Genomic DNA, 20,049 nt, shown 5'->3' on the forward strand with positions numbered 1-20,049 from the left:
CTATAATATTTTTCATTACTAAATATAGTAGCATATGTATACTGTTGACTATTGGTCTTATTTGTACAATTAAATGGCTCAGTCTGCAGAGTTTCTCAAATTGTTGCATTTCTCAAAGAGTTTCATGTAATTTAGCATATTTTCCCCAAATGCCATTCATTTTTTAGGTAGGCAAAATTAAGTATATATACATCCACACCCTAAAATTTGTCATTTTAATGACTGTTTATATGTTATTAGACATGGTCTATCATTTTACTTACAAAATGCATTATTTTAAAAATGTGATATTTGTTAATGTATTACACTTTCAACTATCCAAAGCAATATTAATTTTTATTTTTGCCCTCAAAATTAAAATAATAGGCCTCAATATTATTTGTTAGTTAATATTTTTCCTATCAGAACTCCACAACTAATGTTCTACTTGATCTTTTTGGCACTGAACTTTAAAAAGAACAAGTCTCATTCTGTAACAATTTTATTTTTATTGTAAAAAATATTTCAGCTCATGATGTTAAACCAGATACATGGATATTTATTTTACAATTCCAAATGATAATATCAGTTGTTTATATGGATTAGAAATTAGTTTTATGTCTGTCTTTTGATTTTTACTTGTTAGCATTTAGTAGCAACATTTATCAATATGTTGGCAGTTCACTGTCATTACTATCTGTTAATAACATCTTTTACTTTTTCTATTTTCTTTACATTTAAAATATTCTAAATTCCCTTCTCATATTATAGAGCTGACATTTGTAATACTAATCCCATTCTTTACTGATTTTAATGGAGATTATTTTACTATGTCAATAGTAAAATAGAGTTACTATGTTAACGCTACTTTTCTCCAATTTTATTCAAGTGGCTATTTATTTTTACTTTGATCTCATTTCATAACCTTTTTTTCACAGTATCTATGCCTTTTTAAGAAAATATTTGTGTCAAGCTAGCTTGTCTCATCTCTAGCAGATCTCATAAAGAATTATACTTTTCAGTGTCAATATTAGTTTCTATTTTGGTTTATGTCGCAAATTTTTATGGGCCGCATTTCAGCTTTGTATATTAAGGGAATTAATTTGTATGAGCAGAAATCTGAACAATCTAAATTGTTTACAAAATAGCAGGTTATTTTTATTTTAATTTTCTTGCCATTTCTGTGGCCACTATTAAAATCTTGCATCATCTAGACTCGACAGACTGAATGTTATAAATGTTTTCCATCAACGCCATGCACCAGTACTCCTGGAAGAGTTGAAAGATACCTGGAGCCATTGCTTTGTCACTTGCCAAGAACTGAAATGGCACATTTCCTGTGCGGCTGTGGGCTCCATTTAGCCTCTGTTCTCTTGCTAGGTTCATGTTGTAGGCTGCGCATTGCCCTAGCCACACACTTTGAGAAAACTAATGGCTACCAGATAACAGAAAATCCAACTTCTCAAAAAGAAGTCTGGCCAAATTTTGTGCTTTTTATTTTGCTAAAAATAACTTATGTGAAAATCCTGCTTCTACCATTTTGTTTTTAGTAATACATTTTACCTGTCTCAGTTACCATATGAAAAAAACTACTGCATTTTTTTTTTTACAAGTGATTTTTTAAAACTCAGAAGCTGTTAAGTAGACCATAAGAAAAAATATCATTTTAAAAACTATCTTTACCATGTATGCTTATAACTATTAAAATTGAAAAGTTAATATCTATTATAATAAATATTATCTAATACTATATAATGAGAATCCATCTATGCTTCTCTGAAAATATCCTGGCTTACAGATCTATCCAGCTTGAACTTAAGTAATATAACTCCAATCATCATTCATTTTTGGGGTATAAATAAAAAAGGCACAACATAGCTAAATGGTTTTAAATGTATAATTCATCCCTATGACCTCATTATACTGGATACCTTGTTCCAAGGTAAGTAAATACAAGTATTGAAGAATAAACAGGTTGTTAACAGATGAATGGATGGATGAATACATAATACATAACTTTGTTAAAGCATATTTAAAAACATCCAACTATTGAAAGACTGTTTGGAGCAATCAGCTTAGATTATCCTGTAACTTATAACATCTGATTAATTTGCACTTTTACACAGTGTTCATATAACAAGAGGTATTCTATTTTTAACTAAATAAAAACAATAAAATATCTTTAAAAGCAAACAAATGTATTTTCCTTCTTTTTTAAGCATGTGCATATTTATAGTGTTTGATGTTTTCTGGCTACGATTTTCTATTAAAGGTCTTCCCTGGAAAAAAGAAAAAAAGAATGACATGTAACGGAAGCTTTCAAACTTACTGTTGATATGCGGGATCTTTTACACAATTGAGAAATATATGTTAAAAATTAAAACATCAAATAAACCCTTTGAGGATTGTGTTTGTGTTATTTTCTGCTACATTTTGTGGCTTAATTATGTGAAATTTTACTCTGCAATTGTATTTTCCAGCTATTTTACTATGAATAATTTGCCATTTTTTTTCTATTTTCCATGGAATTTAAATTAAAGACAATTTCTCATTTATGAGAGCAGGGCAGTATCACCTTTACATTGTAGCAAAAATAATAAAAGATAGAGAAATCACACAGTTTTCTGAGGAATGCAAAAATGTATCTTTCCTCTCTTGCATTTTTAGATGCTGTTTTATAATGCTTTTTACATTTAGTCAGCATTTTTGAAAATTGTACAGATTAGAAATCTTTTAAGAAGTGCCCTAAAAGCAAGAAAAGCCAAGTGATCTTCTATTCATAAAAATTATCATTTTGGAAAGGTACTTTCCTTCAGTAGCTTTTGGAGGCTGTTTATATAATACAGCTGCAAAATAACATTTTCAGATAAATTTTAAAAACTACAAAAATATAAATTGTATAGTGTCAACAAATAGAACTGTATTAAATGATAGAAAATGTCCTAAGTGTACAAATACAGAAATATTACTGTCGTATCACATTGAATTATAAATGCAGAGCTAACCTGGTATCTGTTAGAAAGAGAATGAAATTTGACAACTACATCATTTAACTTACAATGGTGTGAAAAATCAGGAGAAAAAGTTCCCCAGATATTGTAGGAACTTAGACAACTTGTATCAGTACTCTGGAGGGTGACCAAATTGGGAGTTCACTGATTATTTTAGCCTTCACCCATCCTGAGGTTGCCTAGGTTAACACCAACATTTTCCTGGGTTAGCAAAGTTACCAGGTCACAGGAAGGAAACGCTAACCAATCACTTCCATAATTAAAAAATCTAAACATAAAAATTATGTTAGAATTTGCCACCAGCAAATTAATTCTGATTGGAAATGTGTCACTTTCATACTTAGATCTGTTCATTTCTATTCGCATTTACTCTCATGTAGTTATTTCTCAGTTGCTTGACAATTAAAATAATTATACAGTATGCATATATCACACTTCCAAATTAACCAGCTTGTTAATGTACAATGCCTCTTGTACATTATCTCAATCTCTGCCAAATGTGGACTTGTCTTTTTCTAACTTCTTTCTTGTTTACAGTTACCTTGAACTTCATGGAGTATTGGAAGACTCAGTTTCATCACTTTCAACTTTCAAGAATCAGCTCAAACATTGCATTTTCTAATACCACAGGCAAAAGACATTGATGATCCATCAAGACAGATTCTTGATTAAAATTTTAAAAATACATTTCTACATGTGTTGAATTAAAAATCAGGACCAGTAACCCATAGAAATATACATATATCTCCAAACGTAACATGCGATGTCTTTAATGTTGATAAAACTATATTATCTATGTACATAAGAGTCATAGAAAGGAATACCAAGGTTCTACGCAAAGAATAACAGTAATTCTTTCTTTTGAGAGTACTAAAAATGTTCTCAATAAAAAGGGAAGAAAAACAAGCTATCAAAATAAAGTCTCAGTGATATGCTACTTAGTTATGCTGTGTAAATTCACATTAAAATTAAAACCCCATATTTTACAATTATCTGTGGTCTTGGGCTGCTTGATATTTGATTTAAAAGCAGGTAATTGAAAAACAGTAATTTTAAAAGTAGTGAATGGGGTTTTAGTTTTGCCTTTGTTCATTTGTATGGGTGCTGTATTGTTGATTGATTTCTTAATGGGATTCTTTTAAATTCAATGAGAATGTGTAAGAAAATGAAATTACATAAAGCCTGGAGCAGCTTTAAAAAGTCTTGGGCTCAGTAATGTTATCACCTTATACTACTATATTGGATTTCCCCCAGGAAGCTCAAGATCCTTGCAGTATTTCTCCTAATAGTAAAATAGGGTAGGTATACAGAGGGGAAATAGAATGTCTACACACAAATAATGGGAAAATTGAAAAAAAAAAAAATTTATATTTAGATGAAACAGAATCAGAAACCAAGTCTCTTTTAGCTACTTTGGTACAGAATGAATGATGCGCACACTTATAATTTTACTACCATTTACTTTGGAACACTCTACAGTGTAGAAATGGGCTCAGCATGAATGCTAAATGTATCATTACAAACTTCATGTTATGATGAATATATTTGGTCATTTCCCTTGGGGTCACTTCCCCAATAAGATGGTTATTTTATAACACTTTAATATAAATGCTTAACCTTTAAAAATGTGGTTCTTTTGGAGAAAATCCCAGATGTGCATATAATTAGAACCAACATCAAATATTTTGTGTTGTCAGATCACTAATTAAATTCCTGCACATAACCTTTTTCTTCCTGAAATGCAACATTTAGTAAATTATTTTATAATTATGCAAACAATGTTTTGTATAGCTTTTGCATTTTAATGAGTTTGGAGGAAACCGATTTAGAATTAAATCAGATTCTGAAAAAAACAAAAAACATGTGTTGTACTAAAGAGCTGCCATCTAATTGTAATAACACACTCTACTTCCATGAGTCTGTAATTCCTTTGCCATTTAAAAAGTCACAAATTTTCTGCTTAATTTTCGTTTTTTTGCCTTTTTATGGGAAGACGTTTAAATATTTAAATTCACAAAGGACACATAAGAATCTTCTAAAGTGAAGAAAAACTGTTCTCTCTCCCAAAACCTTTTCTTTAATATTACCTTTCAAAAAGTTTCTAGTGCTCCCATATTCTATTTGGTTAGATTTGCCTTCAGTATACTCAAAGTTCAGAGATTAAAGTAGGCAAAAATATAATGCCCAACTTTATTTCCTTGATTTCATCAATAATTTCATCAGACATTGTATAGAACAGTATTCTATTAATAGGATGAAATATGTATTAGTTGTTAAATAAAATGAAAATTATGTAGCAGAATAATTGTCTTGAAATATTGGACGTTTTAAATTTGTTAAATATTTTTAGCCCTCTTTCAATTTCCTGTTTTTCAGAACGTAAAGAATATAAATGACCTGTAGGAAATGACAAACTTATGTCTGAGGGAATCCTATAAATACAGATCTGGAGTGAATAGCTCAAGTTCTGACAAAAAATATGGGATATATTTTGTATTATAGCTGTCTGAGTCTTCCACTAAAGTCTTTGTACCATGGTGTGCTTTAAAAAATATATAGGAACGGACAAAGAGGAGTCAAAGTTATTATAGGATTAAGAATACGAGATAGATACAAACAAACCCATATGTATATATATATTCATAGATACAAACACACACATATGTGCACGCGTACGTGTGTGTGTGTATGTGTGTGTGTATATACATATATGTTTTGGTATAGTTTTTTCATTTTACTTAAGTAATATTGACCTCCTACCATCAAACATCTTTTAAGTATGAAGGTGAAAGAAAGAGGTAATTAGAGAGTGGAGAATTCAACACACGAGAACTGCTTAAAAAGTTACCATACATATGGCAAAAGACACTAGTTGGAATTTCACAAATGTAGGAGATAAATAAGGGCAATAAAATAATACAATGTGGGTAAATCTAATATTGGATGTATAAAATAATGTCTCCTGCAATTTTAAAGATATATGGAATACATATGCACATATATGTGAAGGGGATTAAATGGAGTTAAATATTTATGACCCTTACCTTGTCAGGAATGTGTAACAAGTACCAATTTCTATTGAAATATGGCAAGCTAATTATAAGTATTGCAATCCCTAGGTTAAGCACTTAAAGAGTAGTAAAAATAAGTGTAAATATCAATAAAGAGGAAATTGGATCGACAAATAATCAAAAAGAATACATAAAAAGAAAAAATATAGAATAGATGAAACAAATAAAAAAACAAATAGTATAGGCATATATTTAAACCTTAATATAAACTAACTGCATAAAAGGAAAGTAGGTGAGGTCTCCAAATAAAAGATAAAGGCAAAAGTATTATCCTATAAATAGATGTTAAATAATAAACTATGTTTATTTTATATGAAAATGGATTAAAATAAACAAGAAACTTTTAAGAATATGCTAAATAACATAGCTCAAAATTTAAAAGGCACAATTTTAGAACTATTGGAAACTTCTTAAAACCAACTGGCATGAGGACCTCTAACTCATTTATATTGGGTTTTTGTGTGTATATATATACATTTATGTTTATTATAAATATATGTAAATGTTGTATAGTCAAATTTCCAACATTTTGCTACACTTTAAAACCACATGGCAGTATGGTATATAGACTGAAACACTGCCTTTTTTTCTTGAGGACTACTCCCAAATATGTGGATATGTTATATTTGAGGTGGTATCAAAATACTGCTTTCAGAAAAATTTATTCAGGTAATTCTTACCCCCAGCCTGGTACATATACCACAGAAAAAGACATTTTAAAGTATACGCATGAGGTAAATTTCTTCCAAATATCTAAGCACTATTCAAAAATTATCACATGCTAAGCCAAGCATAACAGATGAGTCATAGGAATCCAACATTCCTAACTCCTTCCTAAGTTCACACATTACTAACAAATCATAGCAGTATTTCTGCCAAACTTTAGGAATTTTTCTCAGCACTCTTCGTTTCAGTCCTCTTGGTAGTTGCTAGAAATTCTCTACAACTGGAAGAATAATAAATCATTTTACATTTCTGTATTTTTCAAAAAAAAAAGAAGAGCAAAAATATACCAAAAAGCAATGATTAGTAATCCGATTCTTTATTAATGATACAATAACACTGAAAAAATAGTATCAAAAGAGTAAAAAGTATTGCCAAGTAAATTTAGAAGCCTTTTCTTTCAAATGCCATATTTACTCATAAGTGGAAATGAAAATCAAGTCTGAAATAACAATCTATTTAGAAAACAGTACAAATAAGAAACTTTAATTTAATATTTTTAGAAAACAGGCAAAACAACACCCAAAGTATTTCTAGCTCCAAACTTGTTATTATTAAACAACAAAGACAATAATAAATTGACTAAGGGTTAACAAAAAATAAAAATTTAAAGAACACAAGGAACAACGCATTGTAAAGTTTAGTAAAGATAGAGAAAGGATTCTATCATTAAACATATAAAGTATTAAACAAAAAGCAGAGAAAACTTTGAGAATAAATCTACGATAATAAGTTCTTGAAAATAACAATGATATAAAGAAAAGTCTAGCTATTATAAGAGAAAATACAAAACATGAAAAAATTTGATTTTGATTTTATGTCTATACGTTTTTCTCCTGTTTTATTAGTTTTTTATGGAATAGCTAGAATTTTACATATCATTGAACTGTTATTCTATGACCATTATACTTTTAAATGTGAGTATTATAAGTAACTCCAGTAATATACATTAGCAAATTCTTAGCAAATCCTAAGGAATTTTTATAATTTGTGCAACCATTATGATTTAACCCACTTTATTTAAAATATTTTAGAGTTTAGAGTCAGAAGTACTTTCCATGTCTTTGTATAAAGTCACCACAAGATTGTAAGGCCATAAACAAAACTTCTAATAAACATATCTAAAAGACCAAAATTATTAGTGCATGAGTGTGTGTAATTTGCAAAATCTTTAAAAATTATGAAAGTAAAATGTCAGTTTATTAAACAGCTGTTGTGCTAAATTGTTAATTCCCCTTTTATTCTTATTTAAAGTGCTTTAAGTTAGAAATGATATCTTATTTATAATATCTTTAACACCAAGCCAACACCATGTTTAATGATAACAAAAGTTAAAGTCCTTTGAAATTCAGGAACAAAAAAATGGATGTTTACTCTCACCATTAATATTGTACTTTGTCTTAGAAACTTGATCAAATGGTATTAAACAGCAACATAATACCAATTAAGTAAATAATAAAAAGAAAATAAAAACTACCTTTATTTGTAGATATAATTCTCTCTGGAAATAGTAAGAAAAGTTGTATCTTTAAATTATAAAGAACAATAGCAACTAAGTAAGATACACTTCTCAGGAAAAAATGGTAAAGAGCCTGTAAAAATTTCACATTTTAAGCACTTAACCTTGTTTTTGGTGCTGCAAGAAGTAAAAATCAAAATGAGATATAATCTGATACATAAGAGTGGATGAAAGTCAAAACCATAATGATTAATAATTGGCATAGTGAAGGTGTAAACCAAATGGTCCTCCTACACACTGTTGGTTGGAGTGTAAATGAGCACAGATAATTTGGCTGTAAAATCAACAACCCCTCACATGTTTTTTTTGATTTAGCAATTTTCTTCAAGTTAGGTGCATTCATTTAAATAAATACTTTGAAGCCATAAAAAGTGAGGTTGTATATTTATCTTATTGATATATACTGATGGTCAACATTCACGTGTTATTTTAAAAAAAGGGAGGTTATAAACATATGTACATGAAATCCATTGTTAACATTTTATAAGGGAGGTTGTTCTTTCCATGACATGAATGGGTAGGAAGTTGACAAAAACTAAAGGAAAATGCTCCAGGAGCTCACCTCTGGGAATTTAGGGATGAATACTCCTAGAGACAGATCAGCTCTGTGATGGCTCATCTCAGAGTCTACGAAAAGAGTTATGTTGCTTCAAAGACTCATTTTCATAAGAAGCTAAATTCTCAGTACATTGAAAGAGTGGGATCCTGCTTCTCCCTACATCAGAGATCTTAAGCCACTGGATGAGTGTTTTAAGAGCCAATATGGCTGAACATAGTGCAGAGTGATGAAATTGAGCTTGACGTGATCCTACAATACGTCTTGAAAGCCCTGAGCAGACACAAAAGGTTAATGGAATATTTTATGAAGAGAAGGATGTACATGCAGCTCCATGAGAGACAGAATATGCTGGGATAAGTGATACCAACAAAAAAAACAATGACTTTAAGGCACAACCCCAGTTACAAAAAACAACATATATTCTGAAGGAAGAAGACTAAATCACGTCAAATTTTGGGAAAAACCATGAATACAAGCAACAGGTTTATATAATATTGCCTACTTTCTCCTCTTAGGCATAAATTACAAAAGAAAATATTATATACAATATAAAAGCAATTATATAAGATATAAAAGCAATGCTATTTGTGCATTGGTGTTTGTAAAAGATCACAACACAAAATAGGCTACACTATAAATTTATTTTCTGTAAAACTATCCATGAGGTCTTAACAGAATTGGTGATTATAATGGCTAGGTTAATTCAATGTCTATTCAAATTATAGAGACTGGAATGCGGAAGGAAGCAATCAAGGGTAAAAATCTTACTAACTGGGTCAGTTTTGAATATCCACTATGAAGTAGTTCAACTCTAATGCGGACAAGATAGTCTTGGGCAGTGTGATCACTCCAGTGAGTGCTCTAGAAGTTCGAAGTCACCTAGAAGCTTCTCTCTTTGTATATAATTCCTTTCCCGCCACCCCCTCTGGGTACTTATAGACTGCTTTGGGGAAAATGAAACTATAACCTGAAGGAATATAATAGAACAGTGAAAATTAGGCATCAATAATTGGCACTATATAGTGGGAGCTGAGTTCTAGCTGAAATGCAAACGTGGTTGAAACATACTACTACACTTCTACAGAAATAAAAGTTAGCAGACAAGGAAAGGAAAGGGCCCATGGGGGGGAAAAAAAAATTCTGGAATTTAAACATTTTTGTGTTGCCAAGGTAACTTAGACCTAAAAATAGAATAAAGTTGACTGGCTGGCATTTTGGAGAATAGAATCACAAAGATTTGCAAGTCAAATTTATAATATATAAGACTGTAGCAGAAAAGGAGTTTGCTTTAGGATAGCAGCCTCATGGAAATTAGATGAAAACAAGCAAATCTACCAATAAGACTTATCTCAGTCTCATCTCAAATAGGAGACAGCTGGGCTTGATGTTGTCTAAGAACTTGAATCCTCCTATTGGTTAAAGGAGAACTTCCTAGATTTCTCTGGTAATAAAGGCAATTATAAGAAACGTAAGATGAGAAGATGGTTACTCAAATCAAGAAGGATGATAAACTTTACATGGTCTTATTTTGACCATGAAAAAATTTTAGAGAACACTAGTGCTGAAAGTGTCAACAGGACAAGGGAAGAAAAAAAAAAAAAAAAAAAATCAATTTTGAATTCATTACTAAAATACTATAGATATAAATAACATTGGAATTGCAAAAAGGTTATAAACTGAAAAAACACATTCTTTGAAATTATTCCCAGAGTTAAAAACCTTTGGGGAGTTTCAGAAAATTGATTGGAATCAGTTTTAAATCCTGTAGGATTCACTCAAGCATATGGCCTTACCAAATGAATGCATCAGCGTCTTCAAGAACTCCAGAGATGAGCGGTTTTCTGCAGAGAAGATTGGACTAGCTGCTTTCCTCATGCTCTGTTTCATGGTAGTTCACACTCAAAAGTGAATTTTACATCTTAGGATCCATGCAACTCCTCTCAATTAATATAATTTACTGGGTTTAGAACAGTTTTCTTAAAGTGGTTCACAGACTAGCAGTGTAAGGATCACCCCAGACGTACTGGACGCTAGAGCTACCAAATGAGAAACTCCTAACGTGGGGCCAATAATTGGTGTTGTAACAAGACCTCCACGTGATTCTATTAACATAAAGTTTGTGATCCTCTGGGCTAGAGATACAGAGACTGACATTTAATCTGGAAATTTGACTGTAAGGCTAAAATTTCCAAAAATGTGATGGGGATCAAGGAAATAAAAGGTGATTATACTTGATATAAAAGCATGGTAACATTGTTTTTAAAATGCTAACAAATGCCTTCAGAAAGCACATGAGTTTGGAGATGGAGGGAGAGAAACCAAATGGAGGGGGGAAAGGAGAGAGCAAGGAGAAATCAAAAGGAAAGGGAAAAAGGGAAGGAGGAGAATACATATACATATATATGTATGATGGGGAGAAAAAGCAGGTGGCAAGAGAGAAATCAGATGGGAAGAATTCAAGATGAAGGGAGACACAACTAATAGAAGAAACCAGATAGAGGAGGAGAAGTGGGCTGGAGAGAAAGAGGGGCATCTGCTTTAAAATTCCCCCAAAATATTCTGCTTTCAGTGGGATTAACTCTGCATCCCTGGGAAAGTTTAGGCAGATCAGTTCCTTTACTTCTCACTATGTGAAGAGTATAGAAGTAGGACTGAACATTTTGAACTGAGGAAAGTCAGAGGATTTTTTATAATTCAGTGGAAAGAAAAAAGACACGATAGAAAATACAGGCCTTGCTGATAAGATGAACCTGTGAAGCTTGTGTTGGGTTTAATTTGAAAAGTGAAAGAAACATAATAGTGTTTAACCCCACCTAGAGAAGTAGGCCATACCAATTTTATATTATATTCCAATAATAAGTATTATGTATATATGTGGCAAAACTATATAGTTTATACACAATATATATTTACTGATCATATAATGTACAACCTATATAGGGTTGATATATAAAATAATAGATGACTCATTCATCATGTTTGCAAATATACACATGTATTTAGCCATGCAAAAGGATTATGGCAAATTACAATTTCTATTAGTAATGGCATTATGCAGAGTAAAATTCATTATTTTATGTAAAATTACTACTTATATATTTACTGGTATTTGGAAGATTGTTAAAGAAATGATATATATATTTTCTAAGACAGACACCTATATTTTAACAATGCTAGCACATTTATGCAATTTTATTTTTACTTAGAACATGTTTGAATGTGAAGTAACATGACCAACTTTTTAGCAAGCTTACCAGAATTTTTGCCCTCAAATTTATTTTTGCCTTAAAAAAGCTAATCTGGATGGCTATACATTTATTCCAATGATATCACCATTTCCATTTTTGGAACTTATCTTTAAATTGCTTCCAAAACCTTCAACATATTACTTTAAATACCAAGCAGGGAAAATATTTTTCATGTTAAGATGAAAATCCAAATAACTTTTTGAATTGGGTCTGCTTAATAAAACGGAATAGCCAATTGGACAAAACTTAAAAAAAAAAAAAAGTTTTATAAGTGATAATGTAATTGTTTTTCTGTATGGTCACTATTCTGATTTTTACAAGGTAATGATAATAAGTTTGAAGTTATTACAAATAATCATATCAATGTAAGACCAATCATAAATATATCAAGTAATTAAATTTGAATGCTTAATTTCTGACATTTAACGTTAAAAGTTGTCTTATTACTACACTGTGAATCTTGTTTTCTACGACCATACAGAGAATATAGTATGTTTGTGACTTTACCTTTTCTTAAATGTTATTAATGTCAGGGCATCAAACTGACCTAGACAATACTGAACCAAATTTTATTCTTAAACTAGAAAACACTGTCCATGTGCTCACTCCATGTGCTTATGCAGCCAAACAGAAGGTTGAAATGCAGTGCTAAGCTGTTTAGGCAAAATTATTTGGAGCTTATGGCTGCCTGTTTTTCCCTTCAGACCTCTGACATACACCATCATATTCCCAATGCTTCAGTCTGACCTTATTAGTCTTCTTTGCATGAGCAAGGCTGTGTAGTCAGATTAAATTGCCCAAAGAAGCAATCCTATTATTCAAGTGAATGCTTTTTTTTTTTTTTTTTACTTTGCCAAATAAGAAATCACACTACAATACCAATCAATAGACACATTTGAGATATATCAAATAAATATATTAACAACATTATTCGCTAGAAAATTTAATTTATCAGGAAAAAAAGACTTGCCTTTAAATCCTGGGACACACTTGCAGAAGAAATATCCCCTTAAATGTATACTAGTTGTTCCATTTTTGCAGGACACAGATTTGCAATCTTCAGTATCTATCTCACAGATGTTCCCTTCATATTTTTGCAGATCGCTACAGTTACAATTGTGTGAAAGGGCCAGGCAGAGGCCATGCACTGATATACTCTGGTTCCCTAAGCGATAGTCAACATTGACAACACACAATCTGCCAATGTAACTAAGAGAACAGCTGCATCTGAAACACAGAAAAATGAAAAACCCAATTAGTCATATACTTTATATTGATATATTTAAGTATTTAAATCACACATTTATTTAAAAACACAAAGAATTATTTAATGAAGATAGTTGTGGGGTACATTTTAAAAATATTTTCATAGAGTGTCAATTCTTGGCAAAATTACTTTTGATTATTGTGCAGAATTATGAGTGAAAATAACTTTGGTGCTGAATATATCTAGTCTCAAAAACATATTCTGCCACTTAATTGCTAAGTTAGCTGGGATAACATCATGAACTCTGCCTATGCTAATGTGTGTGTGTGTGTGTGTATTCATATATTATTAGGTTGGTGAAAAAGTAATTGTGGTTTTTGTCATTGAAAATGATGGAAAAATTCACAATTACTTTTGCAACAATCATATATATATATATGAGATTATTCAAACTCAGTTTGTCACTCAACGCAATTATTTAAGATGTAGCTATAAGGTAATGCCAGTTATTCTTTTATTATTCTTTAAATCTATAGTATTTCGAATTTTAAAAGATCTGTACTCTTGAATACATGAACATAATTCATGAATTCATTATTTTTATTTTCTTAAATACATTTTTAATTAAATTGCAAATTGTGAGGAGATTTTCCCATAGTAATTTCAATTTATCCAATATATTTTTCTAGTAGTTTTTTACATAGTTTTCTTGTATGTGAAGATAATTGTGAAATAGTCTGCAATTTATGTAGATTTATTTTAAATATTTTTAGGTTTAATGTCGAGAACCATGTTGACTATCAACAAAAGTGGGGATATTTTTCTGGAGTTAGAGAGACAAGGATTTTTCACTTTTTTCTTCCTTTCAAATACAGATGCACACAGGAACACACACACATCTGTTCAAGACCTAATGTATTTAATCATTATACATTGAATAACTTTTCTCAGGTCCTCCTTATATCTAGGCATAGTTATAGGTTGGTAAAATAAACTATGAGATCATTTTAATATAATTATACATTACATAACATATCCATATGCATTTCTTTGAATATTTTATATACACACATAAATTGAAAAAGAAAGCATAAGGTGAAAAAAACATGTAAATCATAGTGATGAGTAAAGTATCACGATTTTCAAGTATTCTTTATCAAGCATTCAAAGGGCACTTAACATTATCATATAAACATACCAATGGGCTGAGAAGAGCAATGTCAAAACACTTTGCTTGTTATTATTAATAAAAATTGACCTATTGAACCTAAGTCATTACACTCATAACTCTAAATGATGAGAAGTGTTTGGAGCCAGCAAAAATGTTAAAGGTGAATTAGTTCAAGCCTTTCTTCTTGTAGTTGTAAAGAACTTAGCCATTTAATGCAATTTGTCCAGGATCACTGAGATTATTAATGGTAAGAATACAGTGGATGCCTTGATGTGTTCAAATCACTGGTCTTGGAGAGAAAACTTTCGTTTTAATTATTTTGAAACATTTGTTAAATAAGTATATTTATGCCTGCTTTCCTCAGCTACAAAATTCCCAGATGCACATCTATTTCACAGAAGAGTATTGAATGCATTTTTTAATGGGCAAGTAACTGTTACCTACTATGTCGAACACACTTAAAACAAAGTTACCTGAAATAAAATCATAGAACACAGTTACTTCCTCTCAATACCTTTCCTCCTCTCCCTCCACATAACGAAAAAAAAAAAAAAGAAAAATCCTAGGTAAATTCAAAACAACTGCCACATGGCAAAAAAAAAAAAAAAAAAAAAAAAAAAGGCCGGGCGCGGTGGCTCAAGCCTGTAATCCCAGCACTTTGGGAGGCCGAGACGGGCGGATCACGAGGTCAGGAGATCGAGACCATCCTGGCTAACACGGTGAAACCCCGTCTCTACTAAAAACACAAAAAACTAGCCGGGCGAGGTGGCGGGCGCCTGTAGTCCCAGCTACTCGGGAGGCTGAGGCAGGAGAATGGCGTGAACCCGGGAGGCGGAGTTTGCAGTGAGCAGAGATCCGGCCACTGCACTCCAGCCTGGGCGACAGAGCGAGACTCCGTCTCAAAAAAAAAAAAAAAAAAAAAAAATGTTGGCCTGTGTTAGACCTGTTTAACCATATTTTTGTAAATTGTTAATAGTGCGTTAATAGTGCTCTTTTACTTTCAACAGTGTTCTGATTGGGGTGAGAGATTACATGGGGCCCTATATATAATGCCAAGATTATTATATAGTTTTATGCCTCCCATTGTACAAGTTTTAGTCATAATGCTATTTGTTATTCCACGAAAATGAAAAGAAAATTTTAGAGAATTCCTTCCTAAATGGACATCATGTACAAGAATATGAAGGCATATCTTTATAATTCTTCCTGAGCTAATCTCTAATTTATTAAATCTCAACAAATGTATCAAGAGGTAGACTCTAAATTATATATAGGAAACCTACGGCATTGAGAGTATTTTTGAAGATTAAGAGTAATATGGAGGTACCAGCTCAATCAGATACTATAACAAACAAAAACTGTAATAACTGAAATAGAGTTTGCCAGTTATCTATTAGGATCTTGCTTAAGTCTCTAAAACCTACATAGCCTATAAAAAATGATTCCTTGGCCGGGCGCGGTGGCTCAAGCCTGTAATCCCAGCACTTTGGGAGGCCGAGACAGGCGGATCACGAGGTCAGGAGATCGAAACCATCCTGGCTAACACAGTGAAACCCCGTCTCTACTAAAAAGTACAAAAAACTAGCCGGGCGAGGTGGCGGGCGCCTGTAGTCCCAGCTACTCGGGAGGCTGAGGCAGGAGAATGGTGTAAACCCGGGAGGCGGAGCTTGCAGTGAGCTGAGATCCGGCCACTACACTCCAGCCTGGGCGACAGAGCGAGACTCCGTCTCAAAAAAAAAAAAAAAAAAAAAAAAAAGATTCCTTTTTAAGTCTGAGCTGTGTGGGGATAGTGACACCTTTTATTAAGAGGAAAATTTAATAGGAGAAAATTTGGGGTAGAAACTAGGAATCTGCATTTGGCCACAGCATATTTGAAATGATAATTGACTTGATTTTTTTACTTCATTATATTTCATATATTTTTATATTGACCTGATATTTGTTTTATTGAGCTTTAATGTCCTCAAGAGAATACTTTTTCCTGTGTACTAGTCTTTTTAAAATTTGACGAGTTGCAGTTAGAGCAACAACCTACTTGTTACCAATTTTGGAATTTTTCAAATTTTATTTTTGACACAACATAGGCACATTCCCTTATTGTTTAGAATTACCATTTCTATATCAACCTACCTGCAATATAAACCTACCTACACATATATATTTTATATATATTTAAATTCTCAACAATGATTATATCTTAGTAATATATAATACTCTTATCTTTCCATTCAATGATATGTCTGAGATACCAATCCAAAATAGGACATTTTTTTTCAAAGGTTGCAAATATTCTATTACATGAATATACCATATTTTACCCTCAGAAGACACTGTAGTTACTATGTGTTTTAATTTGTTGTGCTAATATTTATACAGAAATGGGAGTCTTCATATAAATATATTAGTAGACTCTGTAAAGAGGATCCATAGGATAAATCACTTGCAAAATGGACCTTAATCAAAAGGAAATCACGTGTTTAATTTTAATAGTTCTTATCAAAGCCCTCTCTAAAAGGCTGATGTTCAGAATGCTGGGCTTCCCAAACACTGGAGAGTTCTGCATGTCATAAAGTGTTTTAGTATTTACCAGGCTGATTAGAAAACCTATCCTATTTTGCTATGATTTTTATGTGTTTAATTTATGAATATCTGCACTTTTTTTGCAAAGTTACTGGTCATTTACCTTTTTGTTTCTTATTAGAAACCTATTTTTGGTAATTTTTCTACAATAAATAATTTATATTTTTAACACTAATTTTATAATTAGCACTAAAGAAAATAAGATATCAACACTTCCTTCTCCTTTGCACCACAAACTTCCCCTGACCTTCCAAAAAGCAACTCGGCAATCTGTTGCTTTCTAATGGCCATTGTTTGAAAGCTCATTGGGATGTTCTTAGGAAAGTGTTGCTTCTGATGCATTGGAAGTAGTCCAAAATTTCTGAAATGCCAAGCATTTTGGTTTTAAATTTATTTCCAAGTTTTAATATTCTGGTTTATTTTAATTTATATTTTCATAAAATACTATGTAAATATTCCTATAATACATGCAAATATTTCTTATAGAATAACTATAGTGTCTTCTGAGGGTAAAATATTATAGTGCCTTTCCATTTCTAACTCATCATGACACCTATATATAACTACTTTAAGATGTTTAACTATTTTTGTGTTTTCATTTATCTCAATGTTTCCAAATAAAATACTTTACATTTATTACTTAATAAAAAAGCACATTTAAACATTATTCATTGATGTCATCCTATGGAAGAGAAGTATTTACATTTCTTACACTGCTCCTTACCCCAAAACACACACACACACGCGTGCATGTACACACACACGTGCGCACACACACACACAAACACACACACACAGATAATCACACCAAGCCCTTATTTCATTCTCTCTATATAAAATTAGGTTAATTTTGTGATAAATTAACACACATTGTATATAATTATGTCTTTAGTGATATCATATATAGCTGAAAGAGGTGGTATATATTTACTTTTACAGAACATTTTTGTTTTCCTGGCAGTTATTAATCACCTTATTTTTAGTTTTGTTTACTTATTCTAGGCACCCAGTCATCATTACTTCCCCATGTCACTCAATATGCAAAATATATTGAATATTCTCTCAGCCTCAGTGTTTTTGTCCTTAGAAATGGGTCTTCTGAATGGGTAGATCCGTAGACTCACTGCACAGTGTCTTCTGAGATGACTCTTCACCTTCATCCTGGAAAGCTTTACCTCCTGTCTTCTGGTTTGCATCCTCAGTTTCCTAAATTCCTCATCTTTTTCCTTACTTGACTTCCTATTTTAAGTGAAGTATATTATTTTTAGGTTAGACCTCTTGAGAACTAAAAATGTTCACATATTGTAGATCTGAAAACTATTTTTTCTACCTTTTCCTTATTACTTTGAGGGCAGTGATCTTCAGTTTTGGAATTTTTTCAAAAGTTTAACATGCTTCTCGTCTTTGTATTTCCTCTGAATTCTCTCCCCACCTTCTAACCCCCAACTGACTTTGGTCTCTGGCTGTGAAGTTAAGAGAATTTCTTAACATATATAGTTATGCTGGACTCTCCACTTATATTGAAAAATAAATCACCATTTCAAATATGGTTTGAAATTCCATGTATTCATTGTGAATGGTTTTCTAGTGACTAACTTTATTGCACTGTGATCAAAGAGAGACCTGGCTGATTTGTTTAAGAACTCTCTAACTCTCTCAGTCTATATTTTTTACCTAGATCCAGTCAGTGACAGTCAGGGTAAGTCCTGGCCACCCATATTTTTAGAGCAGAATAGGGAAAAATACCTTGTTACCTTTGTTTGGGAGTAGCCTTTTACTTAATTTCTCCTCTGTAGTATTGCACCACATCCCTGGGCTCTGTGTATTGCTCAAGAATGGAACAGGCTGTTTTTTTCCAGACGCTTGAATGTTTTTGGAGTTTATGCCTTTATAAATTATACATTTTTATATAACACCTGTATCTGCTTTTCCTTTAATAGCTTCTCAATCTTGTGTCATGTTTAGAAAAGCCTCCCCAATTTAAGATATATAAATATTTACTCTCATTGTCTTTTAGAAAGCAATAGTTTTATTTCATAAATGAATTATTGTGAGGAAAAGAAAGAGAGACCAGACTGTTACTGTGTCTATATAGAAAGAAGTAGACATAAGAGACTCCATTTTGTTCTGTATTTGAGATGCTGTTAATCTGTAACCCTACCCCAAACCCTGTCCTTGCAAGAGACAAGTGCCGTGGTGACTCAAGGTTTAATGGATTTGAAGCTGTGCAGGATGTGCTTTGTTAAACAAGTGCCTGAAGGCAGCATGCTTGTTAAAAGTCATCACCATTCTCTTAATCTCACGTACCCAGGGACACATACACTGCGGAAGGTCGCAGGGAACTCTGCCTAGGAAAGTTAGGTATTGTCCAACGTTTCTCCCCATGTGATAGTCTGAAATATGGCCTCGTGGGAAGGGAAAGACCTGATCTTCCCCCAGCCTGACACCTGTGAAGGGTCTGTGCTGAGGAGGATTAGTAAAAGAGGAAAGAAGGTCTCTTGGCAGTTGAGATAGAGAAAGGCATCTGTCTCCTGCCCATCCCTGGGCAATGGAACGTCTCGGTGTAAAACCCCATTGTATGTTCCATTTATTGAGATGGGAGAAAACTACCTTAGGGCTGAAGGTGGGACTTGCTAGCAGCAATGCTGCTCTTTATGCACTAAAAAGGTTTATGGAGATGTTTTCACATGCATATCAAGGCACAGCACTTTTCCTTAAACTTATTCATGTCACAGAGATCTTCATTCATATGTCTTTCTGCTGACCTCCCTACTATGATCCTATTATCCTGCCACTTCCCCTTTTCCGAGATAGTAAAGATAATGATCAATAAATACTGAGGGAACTCAGAGGCCAGTGCTGGTGCGGGTCCTCTGTATGCTGAGCGCCGGTCCCCTGGGCCCACTTTTTCTTTCTCTATACTTTTCTCTGTGTCTTACTTCTTTTCTCAAGTCTCTCCGTCCACCTAAGGAGAAACGCCC

The 20,049-nt window shown here is 32.2% G+C and overlaps 1 protein-coding gene across 1 annotated transcript in view; it reads right to left on the reverse strand.

The window, feature by feature from the left end:
• Positions 1-12,927: 12,927 nt before the first annotated feature.
• The window catches only part of LOC119620186 (protein eyes shut homolog), a 359,552-nt gene continuing 352,430 nt past the window's right edge, over positions 12,928-20,049 (reverse strand). The window contains exon 12 of the mRNA XM_073006120.1: positions 12,928-13,337. Within this exon, the coding sequence (XP_072862221.1) occupies positions 13,016-13,337 (322 nt within the window). The 3' untranslated portion in view covers positions 12,928-13,015. The remainder of the gene's footprint in view (positions 13,338-20,049) is intronic.

This window comes from Chlorocebus sabaeus, chromosome 17 (assembly GCF_047675955.1).
Source record: "Chlorocebus sabaeus isolate Y175 chromosome 17, mChlSab1.0.hap1, whole genome shotgun sequence".
NCBI classification, from domain to species: domain Eukaryota; kingdom Metazoa; phylum Chordata; class Mammalia; order Primates; family Cercopithecidae; genus Chlorocebus; species Chlorocebus sabaeus.